The sequence below is a fragment of the Marmota marmota genome, unplaced genomic scaffold (assembly GCF_001458135.2).
Source record: "Marmota marmota marmota unplaced genomic scaffold, marMar, whole genome shotgun sequence".
NCBI classification, from domain to species: Eukaryota; Metazoa; Chordata; class Mammalia; order Rodentia; family Sciuridae; genus Marmota; species Marmota marmota.
The window spans coordinates 3,416,102-3,430,654 of record NW_026000082.1 but is presented as its reverse complement, the minus strand read 5'-3'; the positions used below and the strand labels follow the sequence as shown (position 1 = coordinate 3,430,654).

Here is a 14,553-nt window from a genome sequence, read left to right as displayed (position 1 = left end):
TGATGACTTATTTCCTAGTACTGGGGACAAACACCCAAGTACTCAGGCCCGTACCTAAGACCAGCACAAGGATAGGGCCTGGGGCTGGGGGTCTGAGGAACCCTGATGCTTGCTGTTAGCCAAATTAGTAGCCTGCTTTCTAGTGCTTGTGCCCAGAGATAGGAAATAAGGTTAGTAGTTCCATACCCTATGCCCTTTCCCCTGACAGTTCCTAAGAAAGAACCCTTGATGTGAAGAGATGAATCCAGTGCACCCTGGGTGCAGCCCTCATGCAGGGCCTGGGATTCAAATACATATTTATTGACAGACAGAAAGAATTGGCAAGTCTATAGCTTCTGCTGCATCCTGCTATGAAGGTATCTTTGCTGATGAGGATGGAGCTATCTTTGCAAGGCCAGGAGCTGGGAGGGAAGGGGTTCATAACTCTGCCATTTGTGAAATTGATTGGACCCAAGACCAGTATGAAAGTTCCTTGTCTGGAGGGAATAATCCTTAAATCCCCCATATGGTTTAAATGTAATTTGTGTCATTGTGAAGGAGTACTGGCAACGCAGGCGAATTCATTAGGCCAAATTGGGCTCGCTATGCTCGACAGTAACGTTTCTGAAGATGAAGTTCAACCTTTGCTGGAGAGCTAAAACAAATGAGTTTCTTAATAGCTGCCCCACTTAGTCCGCGCGTCTTAGGAAACTTAATGATTTTAATGCCTCTTCTTTTTTACCATACTTCACAGTCCATCTACCATTGCTGCTTCTGGTAATATTTTTATATGGGGTTGAGTTCTATGGTGTCCATAAAATTATGTCTCAGCCCAGTTTTAGAACAGAATCTTTCTGGGGTAAGGACTATGTCCTTCTGGTTTCCTTTTGCATATAGACACACACCAGGATATTATATGCACGTGCTCAGAACATTACTTTTGTAGTTCCGGCTTCCATGGAACTTCCTAAAAGTAGTAGGGACATGCTGGAATGTAATGTGTTGGGTGGGCAGAGAAGTTTTCGTGGGGGATGTTGGAGCACTCTTGTGTCTGGATACCCCAAATCTACCCTGGAACTTTGAGGTCTCATTAGGAAAACTGCCATTGACATGGTTGGTTTCTCTATAATTCCAATGAAGAGATTATTAAAGTAATATTTCATAAATCTGGATCTCTTATTGAATAGATCCAGACACGTTTATCAGCCTGATTTGCAAGCCTTTGTCAAACCAGAGAAAACTTGGCACCAAATATTAAAAATATGAATTAAAAAAAGCATTTGTAGCAAGTTGGAAAATCATGAGCATGGAAACCATTAATAAAGTAAGCTTGTGTGTAAGCTTAATTTCTAAAGAATTTTACTTTTGAAACTAAATAAGAGCCCTAAATAAGCTATAAAAAGTAGCTGTGTTTTAACTGGCTGGTTTTCAACTTAATAGGTGTGTCTTGTGAGTTGTTTTCCTTGAGGTGTTCCCTGCACTTGGACCAGCCCCATTTGTCATTTGAAGGGGACCGGGCTCCCTCACCAGAGGCCTGCTTTCTGCATGAGCTCTGCTGGTCTTGTGCACGCAGCTCCAGCGCACAGGGCTGTTCTTCCTGGAGAGGACAGTTGGCTGCCCTCAGAGCCTGTCGACTGTCAGAACTTGCTTGACACATTAGTAGAAAAATATCAGATTTTGTTTTTCAGGGATGATTCATTTTTCCCTTGAAAACCTTGACTCATCACATGTCAGACTCCCCAGACATGCCGTATGACTAGTCCTCATTTGGTTTTTAAGCATCCTTAACAAGTTTGCCAAAACTTTGACAACAGAGCTCCTTAACTGGCAACTTCTGCTGACCCAGATAAAGAACACATGCATATATTTAAATGGATTATTAAGAAAATTTCAGGGCTCACATGGGATTGGATATTAAATTTATTCAGGTAAAATGTCTTTAAACATGGGGCTGGGGATATAGCTTAGTTGGTAGAGTGCTTGCCTTGAATGCACAAGGCCCTGGGTTCATCCCCAGTACCACCACATACATACATACATACATACATACATACATACATAAATGTCTTTAAACATTTTAGGTTCTTCAAATGAAAAAGACAAACTGCTTCACTAAAAATATTTCCTTGAAAGTCAAGTCTACTTAAAGCAAAAAAAATTAATCTGATGTTCATATTATTTTTCTAAATAATAATTTGAACCCAACCTCATGCACTCAGAAAAATACATGTTTTTTACCTCTTTCTGCTTAAATTTTTCAAGGATTTGGTCATCCTCATCCTCACTTTTTTGTAAATTTCAAGGAATGACCAAGCCGCTGATCACTCAGTGCATATTTGTAGGGATCTGATCTTCCAGAACTGAATGCTCTTTAAAATTCTTGATGGCTAATGAATAAACCTATTCTGTTAGATGATTTTCCCCTTCTACGTGGGATTGCATGTGGAAAGTAAAGAATCCCTTGGGTATCAAAATGACAGTGATATGAGAAAACCAGAGGTCACTGAGATCCCTCACATCCATTTTAAGATTGACCTTTAACTTGCTAGATGGCACAGAGCAACTTCAGCAGCAGATGGCCTCAGTGATGAGTGCCCAGAGGCTCCAGTTTACGGGGTGACAGCAGCAGTGAGAGCCACACCAGGTGTCCTGTTCATGAACCTGCTTCTTGGAGCTGTGATTGCCCTGAGTGGAGTCTGGCAGTCAGCTGGTGTTTGTGACTGAGGTCTGCTGTATGCAGCACTTGGGGGCTGTCTCTGCCCTAACAGGAAGCGAGGCAAAAATAATTGAAGGGTATTTGCCTTGGTTATGTGGGCAGAAGTATCCTCATCAAAACAACTTTGAAGGTTGCTTCGTGGGTGTGGGTGTGGGTGTGGGTGTGGGTGGGCGTGTGTCCCGTAACTTTTTCATAAGGGACAACAACCACAAGGGACTAATCACGTGTCCTCATTGAGAGAGATCATCCAGGCAAAACCTCTGTCAGTTGTCCAGACACTGTTGTAGCTGCGGAGTGGACAGACTATCTTGAATCTGGAGGATCCTCGACTACTTTCTGGACAAGTGGTGGAAATGAAAGATGAGTGATTTTGAAGAATGGATTTCTGGGACATACAGAAAAATGGAAGAAGGTCCTCTCCCACTGTTGACTTTTGCTACAGCTCCCTACCACGACCAGAAACCAGGAACGAGTGGATTACGGAAGAAAGCTTATTATTTTGAGGCAAAGCCATGCTATCTGGAGAATTTCATTCAGAGTATATTTTTTTCCATAGACCTAAAAGATCGCCAGGGATCATCACTGGTGGTTGGTGGAGATGGGCGGTATTTTAATAAATCTGCAATAGAAACAATAGTGCAGATGGCAGCTGCCAATGGGGTTGGTATATGATAAGTGTTGCTATGTCTCCGGCTCTCCAAGTAACCTCTTGATTTTGCAGAAATATACAAATGTACAAAGATTTGTATGTGGTATCTTCCTCACTTCTATTAACATTCACTTAAATTTCACTGTGACTTGAGAGATTAAATGTTGTGATTATCCTACAGAATTCCGTTAGTTCCATTGGGATCTGGGAATGTAAGTTCAACTTCATCTGCGTTGTGCTCTGTCCCTGCTGCTTGAAAAGTACCTGTTGCTTTTTAGACATCTGAAGCATACTCCTGGCCTTAAGCTTTTGTGTCTACATTCTAACTAGCTTCAAGGGGCACCCTTGTCCTACGTAAGGGGACTGTGATGAATGGTGGAGAGAGGAGGGTTTGGTGTTCTTTCAGTGGCTTCCTTGTTGAAGTTCAGTCACTTGTCAAACAGGAAAACAAAAGCCAGGGCGTGCTGTTGTTTATGGATCCCCGTAGTCAAGCAGAAACGCAAGGAGGGGATTGGAAAATGTTAGGTGTGAGCCTTCCAAGAGGACCTGTTACAGAGGGACCTGCTTATAATGACCTCGGACACAAAGAGGTCCTGTGTGGGTGAATTTGTGCAGCAGGGTAGAGATAATAGCTCCTGTAAGACTATAATGAAAGTAGGCCCTGCTGCAGCTCTGCAGCATGAAAAAGCATGTTGGCTGGATTAAGCGAATCTGAAGGAATTTTGCACCAGACAGCACTCATCCTATAATTTAGCAGTTTGCGCAGCCCCCTCATCTACAGGAAGGTGGGCATTGGGACGTGGCAGTTTTTCCTCTGTGGGACCAAAAAAATATTTTCAGTGTTTTAGATAATGCTTAGCAAGAATTTGGAGCACTCAGTCCTTCAGTGCTTGTACATTTTAAAATCTGTTGTGTTTCTTTTCCAGAAGAGATTCTGGTTCTGAGAACGTAAAATTCAGCACTGCAACCAAATTTGTCGGGCATTCATTTTCAGTCTGTTTTAATAATATGCCACACAGGTGTGTTTGCCAAAACCAAAATTAAAAAAAAACAAAACACCAAACTAGATTTAAAAGTGTTTGTGGATCCTATTGTTTATAATGCAAGGTTTCCTTTGGTACTGGTTCAGAATCTGAATGCCTTTCATGTAGAAATTGCTGATAAAGCACTCAAATATGAAATTATTATGAAGCATACACATTTTTAAGATAAAATGTGACATGTCATAAATTTCATCTTTGAGGAGAGCCGCACAGGGAACAGTATTAAGATGCTTTTAATCTTTTGAGAGGGACGAATGGAACATTATTTCTCCGTGTAGATCGGGGCTGTTGAGGGGATCTGGTACACTGTCCCCTTTGCTGTGATATATTTGGCTTCATTTCATCTTTGTGTGGAGCTGAAGGGTGTGGAAGAGGTGGGAGGAATGTGTAATTCAGGCAGACCCTATGGACATGCTCAGATTTACTGTCTGAAGGTTTGCTAAATAATACATTTAAGGGATAATAATTGACTAAACACATAACTGCCTATTTGTTAGAGCCACCACAGCCCAAGCAGTATTTTCAAATCTTTTCAAGGACATTCGTTATTAAGAATAGTGTTACATTTAGAACAGTCATGCTGGCCACCTGAATCACTTGAAATGTTTAGTGGACTGTTAAAGCACTTTAATCTGATAAAAGCTGTGAATTTCTACAGGGTTTGGTTTCTCTTTTTTCTAACATAGCCAAAATTCTCACTGTTTTAATTTACTTTTGGTTGTGGGTAGGGTTGCAGGGAGAAAATGTCAAAAGAAGGGAGGATAATTATTGCTGCAGATTTTGGCAAAAGGCAGTGTTCCTCACCTTTGTCAGTACCCACTCTGCCCAAGAGCTGATTCGTGGAGGATGCTCAAGCTAGTGAACTAAATGGAGACCCCTTCATTATCCCCCCCAACCCCCGCCCCAGCTTTGGTATACTTTTATCTGGTGGAGTATAGAATATAATTAGCCTTCCTTGGAAGTTTCTCTTTGTTCTTATTTGCATACATTTGAATCTACTTCAGTGGGTCCTGTTTAGAGTGTTGGTAGGTCACTCTGTCCCCAGAGCTCTGAATTTAGAGCTAGCAGGACAATGAATGTTTATGACTAGCAGGACAGTGGAACTGGAGCTTGGTGTGTGAGGAAACAACAAAACACCAAGCCCTATTTTCAGTGAAGAGAGAATCGAACACTTTGCTCCCTGCTGTGCTTGACTGTGGAATGTGGGCAACAGGAGGGCACCGGAAAGGGACCCCCAGAGGCCATGTGGTGAGAGACTCCCAGCTCCAACCTGGGGATTCTCTCTAGCATGGGAGCTGGGGTAGGTGATTTCCACATAACATCAGATTTGTCGTTTTAACAGTCTTCAGTGTAAAGTGGCATTAATTACCTTTCCAATTCTGGGCAACCATTACTGCCATCCATCTCCAGGACTTTTCCATCATCCCAAATAGAAACTCTGCGCTCATAAAACAGTCACTCCCCATGGCCCCTGCCCCCAGCACCTCGTAACCTCCATCCCACTCTCTGTCTCTGATTTGCATATTCTGGGTCCCTCATGGAAGTGAAATCATCTATTGCTTGTCATTTTGTATGTGGCTTATTTCACTTGGCAGGATGTTTTCAAGGTTCATCCACATTGTAACATGGATCAGAATTTCATTCCCTTTGTGAGTTTTAAAAAGAATATTTCTCCCATGTATGTTCCTCCATTTGTATCCATGTCCATAGATAGCAATGCCACCTTTGAATATGGCCACCAATTTTTAAAAATCTAATTGTAGTAAAAACACAATAAAATATGCCATCTTAGCCACTTTAAGCATACAGTTCAGCAGCATTTACTGTAGTCACACTCTTGTGCAACACAGCTATAGAACTTTCCATCTTGCCACACTGCAACTCTGCAGCTGTTGAACAGTTCCCACTTCTGTCTCCCCTGAGCTCCTGGAAACCACCCTTCCTTTCTGTTTTTATGAGCTTGTCTCCACTAGGTACCTCAGCAAGTGGAATCCTGTAGTATTTGTCCTTTTGTGACTAGCTTATTTCACATAGTTTCATATATTCTTTTTTTTTTTAGTCTCTCTCCACTTCTTTATACTTTCCCACTCATTTATTGTGTGATACCCTCAATTGGGTTTCCTTCTCTTTCAAAGCTGAATCATACTTGTATGCATATGCAGCATCTTGGTTAGCTGTCCAACTTAGGAAGGGTGTGTGGGTTGTTTCCACCTTTTGACTATTATGAATGATGCTGCTTTGAGCACTGATGTTGTTTTTTTGTTGTTGTTGTTGTTGTTGTTTTTTTGCCAAAGAATTGAATGCAGGGTGCTTAACCACTGAATCACATTCTCAAACATTTTTTAAAAAAAATTTTTAGCATGATATTTGCCATCTTTTAAAAAAAAATCTAGTTGTTTTACTTCATCATGACCAGAAACTGAAGGCTTTGTTTATTAATGACTGTTTTTTTCTTTTTTATTTATTCTTTTTAGTTATTACATGACAGTAGAATATTTTGACATATCATACACACATGGAGTATAACTTCCCATTCTTATGGTTTTACATGATACAGAATTACACTGGTCGTGTATTCATGCATGAACATTGGAATGTTATGTGCCATGCATTCTGCTGTCTTTCCCAATCCCATCCTCCCTCCCTTTCCCCCATTCCCAGCCCTTTAAAAGTTTTATTGGGTCTCACTGAGTTGCCTAGGGCCTCACTAAGTTGCTGAGGCTGGCTTTGAACCCATAATCCTCCTAAGCCTCTGGGGAGCATTGGTATTTAAGTGTCTGTTGAATTCTTTCAATTCTTTTTTAAAAAAATTTCTTCATTTTAGATATTCATGAGAGTAGGGTATATTTTGACATATTATACATACATGGAGTATAACTTATTCTAATTAGATCCCATTCTTGTGATTATACGTGATGTAGAGTTTCATTGCTTTTAATTCTTCAGGGATATACTTAGAAATGGATTTTTTGGATCATATAGTACAGGGAAGGTTTTTTGAAGAGAGGGGTACAGAATTATGGTTAGAAAATTAAACTAGGTGGTCCTGAGTAGTTGGGATGGTCTCAGCCTAGTAGAGGAAGGGAGGTTCAGGTGAGAGAGAGGCTTGGGAATTTGGATTAAGAGTTGTTAACATGGTGAGCCGGGCGTGGTGGTGCACACCTGTAATCCCAGCGGCTCAGGAGGCTGAGGCAGGAAGATCGAAAGTTCAAAGCCAGCCTCGGCAACAATTAAGCTCTAAGCAACTCAGTAAGACCCTGTCTCTAAATAAAATACAAAATAGGGCTGGGCATGTGGCTCAATTGTTGAGTGTCCCCGATTTCAATCTCCGGTATCAAAAAAAAAAAAAGTTGTTATGATGGTTCAGGCATCTTTAAGGAAAAGACAGTCATGGAACATATCGTCCCTATGTGAGATTGAGGTGTGATATTCCTGAGGATAACTCACAGAACGAGTCTGCTCTGGGAGAGAAGTGCTTTGACCAGATGTACCCCTTCTTAAGCAAAGGAAAAAGGGTGGGGTGACATGGGTTTTCCTTGCCTCTGTCTCTTCTTCTTACTCTTACCTCGGGGCATTGTCCCCTCAGCCTGGGACTATTGCTTACTACAGTTCTCACCAAAGAATGGTAGAATTAAGGGGTGCCTTGGGTGGGGTAGCTTAATATTCATGAGCCTCTCCTTCCTCATCAAATATATACAGGATCTAAGTTAGTGTGCTTGATGTGCAAAGACAATTTTCAGATAATGCCATTAGCCACTGTGGCTGATTAAATCGCCACCCCTAAGCTCCTCTAATAGAAATTCAGGAAGTGCCCAACTCAAGAATTTTATTCTCATTGCAGCCACAGGAGGAAACTCCTGGAAGGGTGAGATGTCAGGAGGCTTCAGTGCCTTCTCTGTCATGACAAACTTGCTGTGGCCTTGTCCTCTTTCCCAGCATCTGCCGTTGTCCCTTTCCATCAGTGCCTGTTACCATTGGTGTTGGATGGGTGTGACGGAGGGAACAGGCAGGGTCTGCTGTGCATGGTACATGGGAAGAGCAAATGTGAGAAAGGACTCAAGGTGCCTTGAGAGGTGCAGAGAGAACGCTGAGGCCCAGGAATGACCAGCAGTGTTGACTACACCATCCGCAGTTTCCGCAGCCTAGAAAGGAGTCTACTGGCAGCACCTATCCTGGTGCTCACCATTCCCCGGGGGAGGCAGGACGTAACAAAAAATGTTAGGGTCACTGCAAGAAAATTTGTTCAGAGCTCATAACCCCAGCTACTCAAACTCAAAAGTTTGAGGCCAGCTTGGGCCACTTAGGAGACCCTGACTCAAAATATAAGATAAAAAGGCGTAGGGAGATGGATAGCTCAGGGATGGAGCGCCCTAGGTTCAATTCTCAGTACCAAAAAACAACAACAACAAAAATTTGTTCCGAGGTGGACCTTGAGAGACCAGAGGTGAGGGAGATGAGCCAGGTGCTTCCTGGAAGGTGTTTGGTTGTGGGGGAAGGGTGGGACCCAGATGGTCGAGTTTTCAATGACCTGTGTTGGGGTGGGAGGGATGGGGGGGTGGCCAAGCTAACTGTCCAGAAAAACACTGGAGAGTTAGGCCGGTGCCATGTGTGAGGGACACAGGAAGGTGAGTTGCGAATACATCAAAAGGCCCAGCAGTTGCCCCGTGATGGTTCTGGCTGGTTTACTCAGTAATCTCTCCAGCATTCTTGTCTTAGGCCCAGGAGGTGACCCAGGTACATCCAAATGTGGGTAGGTGTGCCACCACATGAAAACTCCCAGCTTGCTGGGCAAGATAAATTTATGAGATCCATTTCATACTATTCTTGACATAAAATTGGTTCTTTTTACTTTTTAAGAATTTTACATTACAAAAGCCTTCTCTTTGGGTAGAATACTTTTAATGGGTGAACCTATAATCCTTTCTCCCATTGGGGACTGACAGTATGACTAAGTTAAATAAAAATGTGGACTCTGCAGTGTATTCACGTAATGAGACTGATTTGGAAAAGCTCTATTAGAAATATGCCATTTTTTGGTTTTGTTTTTGTTTTTTGCCAGAAGGCCTTATAGCACCCAAGACTACACACTATTCAAAAACCACAAAGTCCCCAAAGCTATCTGAAGGAATGGCTTTGTTCAACAGTGCCAATTCTATTTCAGTAATATGGTGGAGACAGCTGAGCTGTCATTAAGATCTTCTCTGATCCAATAAAATATTTTCTTTGTCCATCTTCCTGTTGCTCTGGTATTTCTGTGTGGTAGCTGTGGATTTATGGATGTTAAGGTATGTGTTCTGGATTTCTTCTAGATTGGTCGATTGGTTATTGGACAGAATGGAATCCTCTCCACCCCTGCTGTATCCTGCATCATTAGAAAAATCAAAGCCATTGGTGGGATCATTCTGACAGCTAGCCACAACCCAGGAGGACCCAATGGAGATTTTGGAATCAAATTTAATATTTCTAATGGAGGTAAGTTTGCTGTCATTTTGAGAACAGATGATTTTATAGTCAATGGGGTAAACCAATTCCTGAAACCATATTCTTAAACACCAGAAATAGTTTCTTAAACAAGGCTAGGTTCAGGTTCTCGTCCTTTACAGGGAGGGGTCTTTACCTCCTTAGGTTTGGAGAGATGCTTCTTATTTGCTGGGCCTGCATATGACGAGCCATGCATGAGGTTTGTCTTTTAGAAAAATTCTGATACTTTGCTGTCTAAGTGATACAATGGTAAATGTGTTAGTGAAGAGGAACAGCTGCACTTTGGTCCTTGTTATTTTCACGTGAACAGCACAGAATGATCCACTGTTTGCTGTTGGATTTGCAGGTCCTGCTCCAGAAGCAATAACTGATAAAATTTTCCAAATCAGCAAGACGATCGAAGAGTATGCAATTTGCCCTGATCTGAAAGTAGACCTTGGTGTTCTGGGCAAGCAGCAGTTTGACCTGGAAAACAAGTTCAAGCCCTTCACAGGCATGTTTACTTTCCTCCCATTCCTCCTCTCTCCTGTTTCCAACTGAGCAGTTTTTCCTTTCAAGGTTTTATTCAAGTGGCTCTTCAGCTTTGGAAAGATTGAGTCTGGGAGTCTAGAGACCTGAGCTCTCTGGGCCCTGCCTGTTATGAGCCGAATGGTGTTAGAAACTAACTCTCCAGGCCTCAGTTTCTGCCCCTTCACTAGAAGACCTATAATATTACATTCATAGCTAACTTTGATTGAGCTCTTATTATGTGCCAAGCTCTTTGCATTCACTATCCCATGTTATTCTCAATGTAGTTCTGTAAGGGCAGCACCGACTGCATTCACTATTTACAGAGGAGGAAACAAAAGCTGAGAGAAGAGGCTAAGCAACAGGCTCAAGGTCACGTGGTCAGTGAATAGTAAGACCTGGATTCAAACTCAGATATGAATGATTCTTAAGTCTAGGCTTTCAATCCCCCTGCATCCTAATATTCAGTAAAGTTAGTTAGATCATTTGGACTGCATTGAAACTACAGAGGCAGCAGTGGTTAACATTTTGTTGTTGAATGCCAAGATGTGGCAATAACTGACAGAATAAATGTTTATAAACTTATTCATATTAATAGAATGAGGATGAGATGGGTGGCAGTGAGACCTGCATTTTGACTTTGCCCTCGTGTGTATTCTTTCCTCTAAACTTCGACTTTATGGAGTACATTTTTTTTTAAAGAGAGAGAGAGAATCTTTTTTATAGATGGACACAACACAATACCTTTATTTTTATGTGGTGCTGAGAATTGAACTCGGGTCCTGCCCATGCTAGGCGAGAGCTCTACTGCTGAGCCACAATCCCAGCCCCATTTTTTTTTTAACCTACCCATCGAGAGCTAACAGGTATATCCTAATGAAGCTAAAACGACACTTTGGTACATCTCCGTGACATTCTTAGGGTTCAAAAAACACCAGACATAGGTATTGAAAATTCCCTGAAAATACAATAACCACTAAGTTCCTTTACAGCTTTTATTCCATTGACTGTACATGTGAAAAGTGATTCATTAAAGGACTGTTTTTTTCTGCTTTTTACCATTAGGGCCTGGAAAAAAAAAAAAAAGAAAAAAATAAGCATTATGTTTTACCATTAAGTCTTAATGATAATGGGTCTACAAAAAAAAGAAAAGAAAAATAGACATTATGTTTTCTGTTATCTGTGACACCAAAATATACCCATTGTAGGCTGCTTGGGGAAGCAGCATGGGGGAGCTGCCAACCTATGTGTGCCTGTCCCAGCTGGGTGGCAGGTTCCTTAACCTTTCAGACTTTCCTAGTCTATAAAATAGGACTAATAACATTTACCTCTGAGGAAAATTATTAATATTGGGTAAGATATCATTTAATAGTCCTGTCATATTGGAGCTGCTCAGTAATTGTCCTTTTAAAATGGTTATTTCAGGTTTGTAGCAATATAATCATTTCAAAGCATATTTCTAAATGTGTTTCATTCTCCCATCTTTTAATGTTGCTTGTCCACACAGTGGAAATTGTAGATTCAGTGGAAGCTTATGCCACAATGTTGAGAAACATCTTTGATTTCAACGCACTGAAAGAACTTCTTTCTGGTCCAAACCGACTAAAGATCCGAATAGATGCCATGCATGGAGGTATGGACTCTTGTCTCTTCCATTATTCCTCCTTCCTTCCTTCCTTTCTTTTTTTTTCTCCACCCCTCCCCCACCTCTTTCTATTATTGTGATTCTGGGGATTGAACCTAGGTACTCATGCATGCTAGGTAAGTGCTCCCCCGCTGATCAACATCCCAGCCCTCGGTTTCTTTTTTAAAATTAAAAAAAAATTATTTGTTCTAATCCTCAGACAGTTTTTAAACGAGTTATTTTGTAACCATTTCAGAGCAATATTCACAGAGATAAAAATCTAATCATAGGCACCCAGAATAGTAGAGACATTCCTGATGGTAAGCCTGTGTGAAGGTCAGTGCTTCCACATTGAGCCTCGGGTTTTGAATCACATGCACCTGCTGCTGTGCACTCTTCCTGCCCTTCAGAAGATTCTTCACATTCTTCCTACACACCCCCCTGTTTCTGAGGGGGTGGCCATTTGCTGGATGTAAACATGCTCCAGAGCCTCACTCCTCCTCTCTCCTGCCCCGACATGTTCCTTGTCTTAGGAGAGGGCAAGAGCAAGCTGGGGATTAAATTTAGGAAAAACAGGATGTGTATCTCCTCTCTTCTTCCTCTGTGGGTTGTGTGACCAGGCCAGTAGTTACAGCCACCATGATTGTGAACCAGAACCACGTGTGAGAATGTAAGAATTCCTTAGCACTTAACTTATCTATGTGTTTTGCAGTCATTTAAAACTTTAGACTCTCTAAGTAGCAAGGATTCTCCTGTGTGTGGAATCCATGCATTTGCTGCCGGGTTGGGCAAGACTTTCTGCCTTTGCTCAGGGGTGCTGTCCTGGGGCTGTGCTACCCTGCAAACCACAGTGAGAAAACCACCTGGTGGGCCTGGAACTTCTCCCCTGGGGTCCTTGCCAGCCCGCAGGAGTCCCACAGAATGAGCCTACTTTCTTCTTAATGGGAAAGGATTCTTTCATTTTCAACAAACCATTCGACAAACCGTATTAAGACTTTGTTATATGAAATACCACTGTAAATATGTGGCTGGTTTCCCTTGATGTCTGCTGTTACTGGTTTTTGTTTGTTTGTAGCTTGCTTGAGTAGCAATGTAAGAGCCCTGGGTCCCAGCTCCCACTTCTGGCTGTGTAAGTTTGGGCAAATGTCTTCATTTCCTCCGTTTTCTTATCTATACATTGGAGATGACAATCATAATGTAAACATTGACAACGTACATGCTCTGTTCTCAGAGCTCCTGTCTATTAACTCAGGCAATCCTGGCTTCAACCCTGTTAGGTTGTTGCTGTTATCATCCTCATGCTGCACATGGGAGAGGCACAGAGAGATTAGGTAACTTTTCCAAAGTTGTACAGTGATTAGCAAACCTGAGATTTGAACCCAGACAGTTGATCCCAGAGTGTGGGCTTTTAAGCACTAAGCTGTACCACCTTTTCTGAAGAACTAAATGGGAAAAGAGTTGAGAAGCACCTGGCTCAGGTGCATGGTAGGGCCTTCACGATGAGTAGCTCCCTTCCCTTTCCCATACTTTTCTTGTGAACTATCTCCACCTTTCCACCCTAATCTCTCATTACTCCTTTTTCTAGAACCTTCTGTCTAGTCAGAGGCATCTCTGCATTAGCCCCAATTTGCACGTTGTCACTGTTGCTCATGCCATTCTTCTTCCACCCTGCTTGCCTTCCCATTTCCACATGCTTTCATCATTTTTTTCTGATCCTTTATACTTTTATGCTTTATATAGTTGTGGGGCCATATGTAAAGAAGATCCTCTGTGAAGAACTTGGCGCCCCAGCAAACTCAGCAGTAAACTGTGTTCCCCTGGAGGATTTTGGAGGCCACCACCCTGACCCCAACCTCACCTATGCGGCTGACCTAGTGGAGACCATGAAGTCTGGAGAGCATGACTTTGGGGCTGCCTTTGATGGAGATGGGGTAGGTAACAAGTGCCTTTCCATAAATTCTATTGCAGGCCAGGCCTGATCATGCAGATGGGGGGAAAGTGGGCTGCTTCTGCCAGGCCCCAGGAGACTGCTGAGTGACTGCCAAGGATCCTTCATCTGACTTGAGGTCAGAACTAAATTACTAGAAGACCCTCATGGAACGAAATAAAAGTCTTGAAACATAACCCATGTCTTTAGTTTCATACATTCATTCATATTTACTAAGAGTAGAGGTTTGGATTATGATGTAATGACTGGTACTTCATGAACTGCATCAATTCTAGATACTGTTCTAAGGTAGGCTCCTGTCCTCAGCTAGCAGCTGACTAATTATTAATCACTGGAAAAAGTTTTGAGCTTATACCTATTCATTCATTCACATTAGCTAAATGATGAAACTATGGTTTTATAGCCTGTATGAAGGCTAAATTGAGAGAATTAGCATTTTATTTTTTCTCCAAGCATTAAAAATTTTAGAAATAAAATGTTTTATTTACATTGGTGACCACATAATGACAAAGAAGAAGAAATGTGTCTTAGGTTTGTAACCCTGGCATCTCACAAATAGTAGGTACTGTGCATGTTCATTAAGTTGAAATTTTATTTTTGTTGCTG

The 14,553-nt window shown here is 41.9% G+C and overlaps 1 protein-coding gene across 2 annotated transcripts in view; it reads left to right on the top strand.

The window, feature by feature from the left end:
• Positions 1–14,553, top strand: part of Pgm1 (phosphoglucomutase 1) — a 60,674-nt gene that overhangs the window by 25,056 nt on the left and 21,065 nt on the right. For both annotated transcript variants that reach the window (XM_048815244.1, XM_015484909.2), the window contains exons 2-5: positions 9,697–9,859; positions 10,215–10,361; positions 11,883–12,008; positions 13,740–13,930. In XM_048815244.1, coding sequence (XP_048671201.1) covers positions 9,697–9,859; positions 10,215–10,361; positions 11,883–12,008; positions 13,740–13,930 — 627 coding nt within the window. The remainder of the gene's footprint in view (positions 1–9,696; positions 9,860–10,214; positions 10,362–11,882; positions 12,009–13,739; positions 13,931–14,553) is intronic.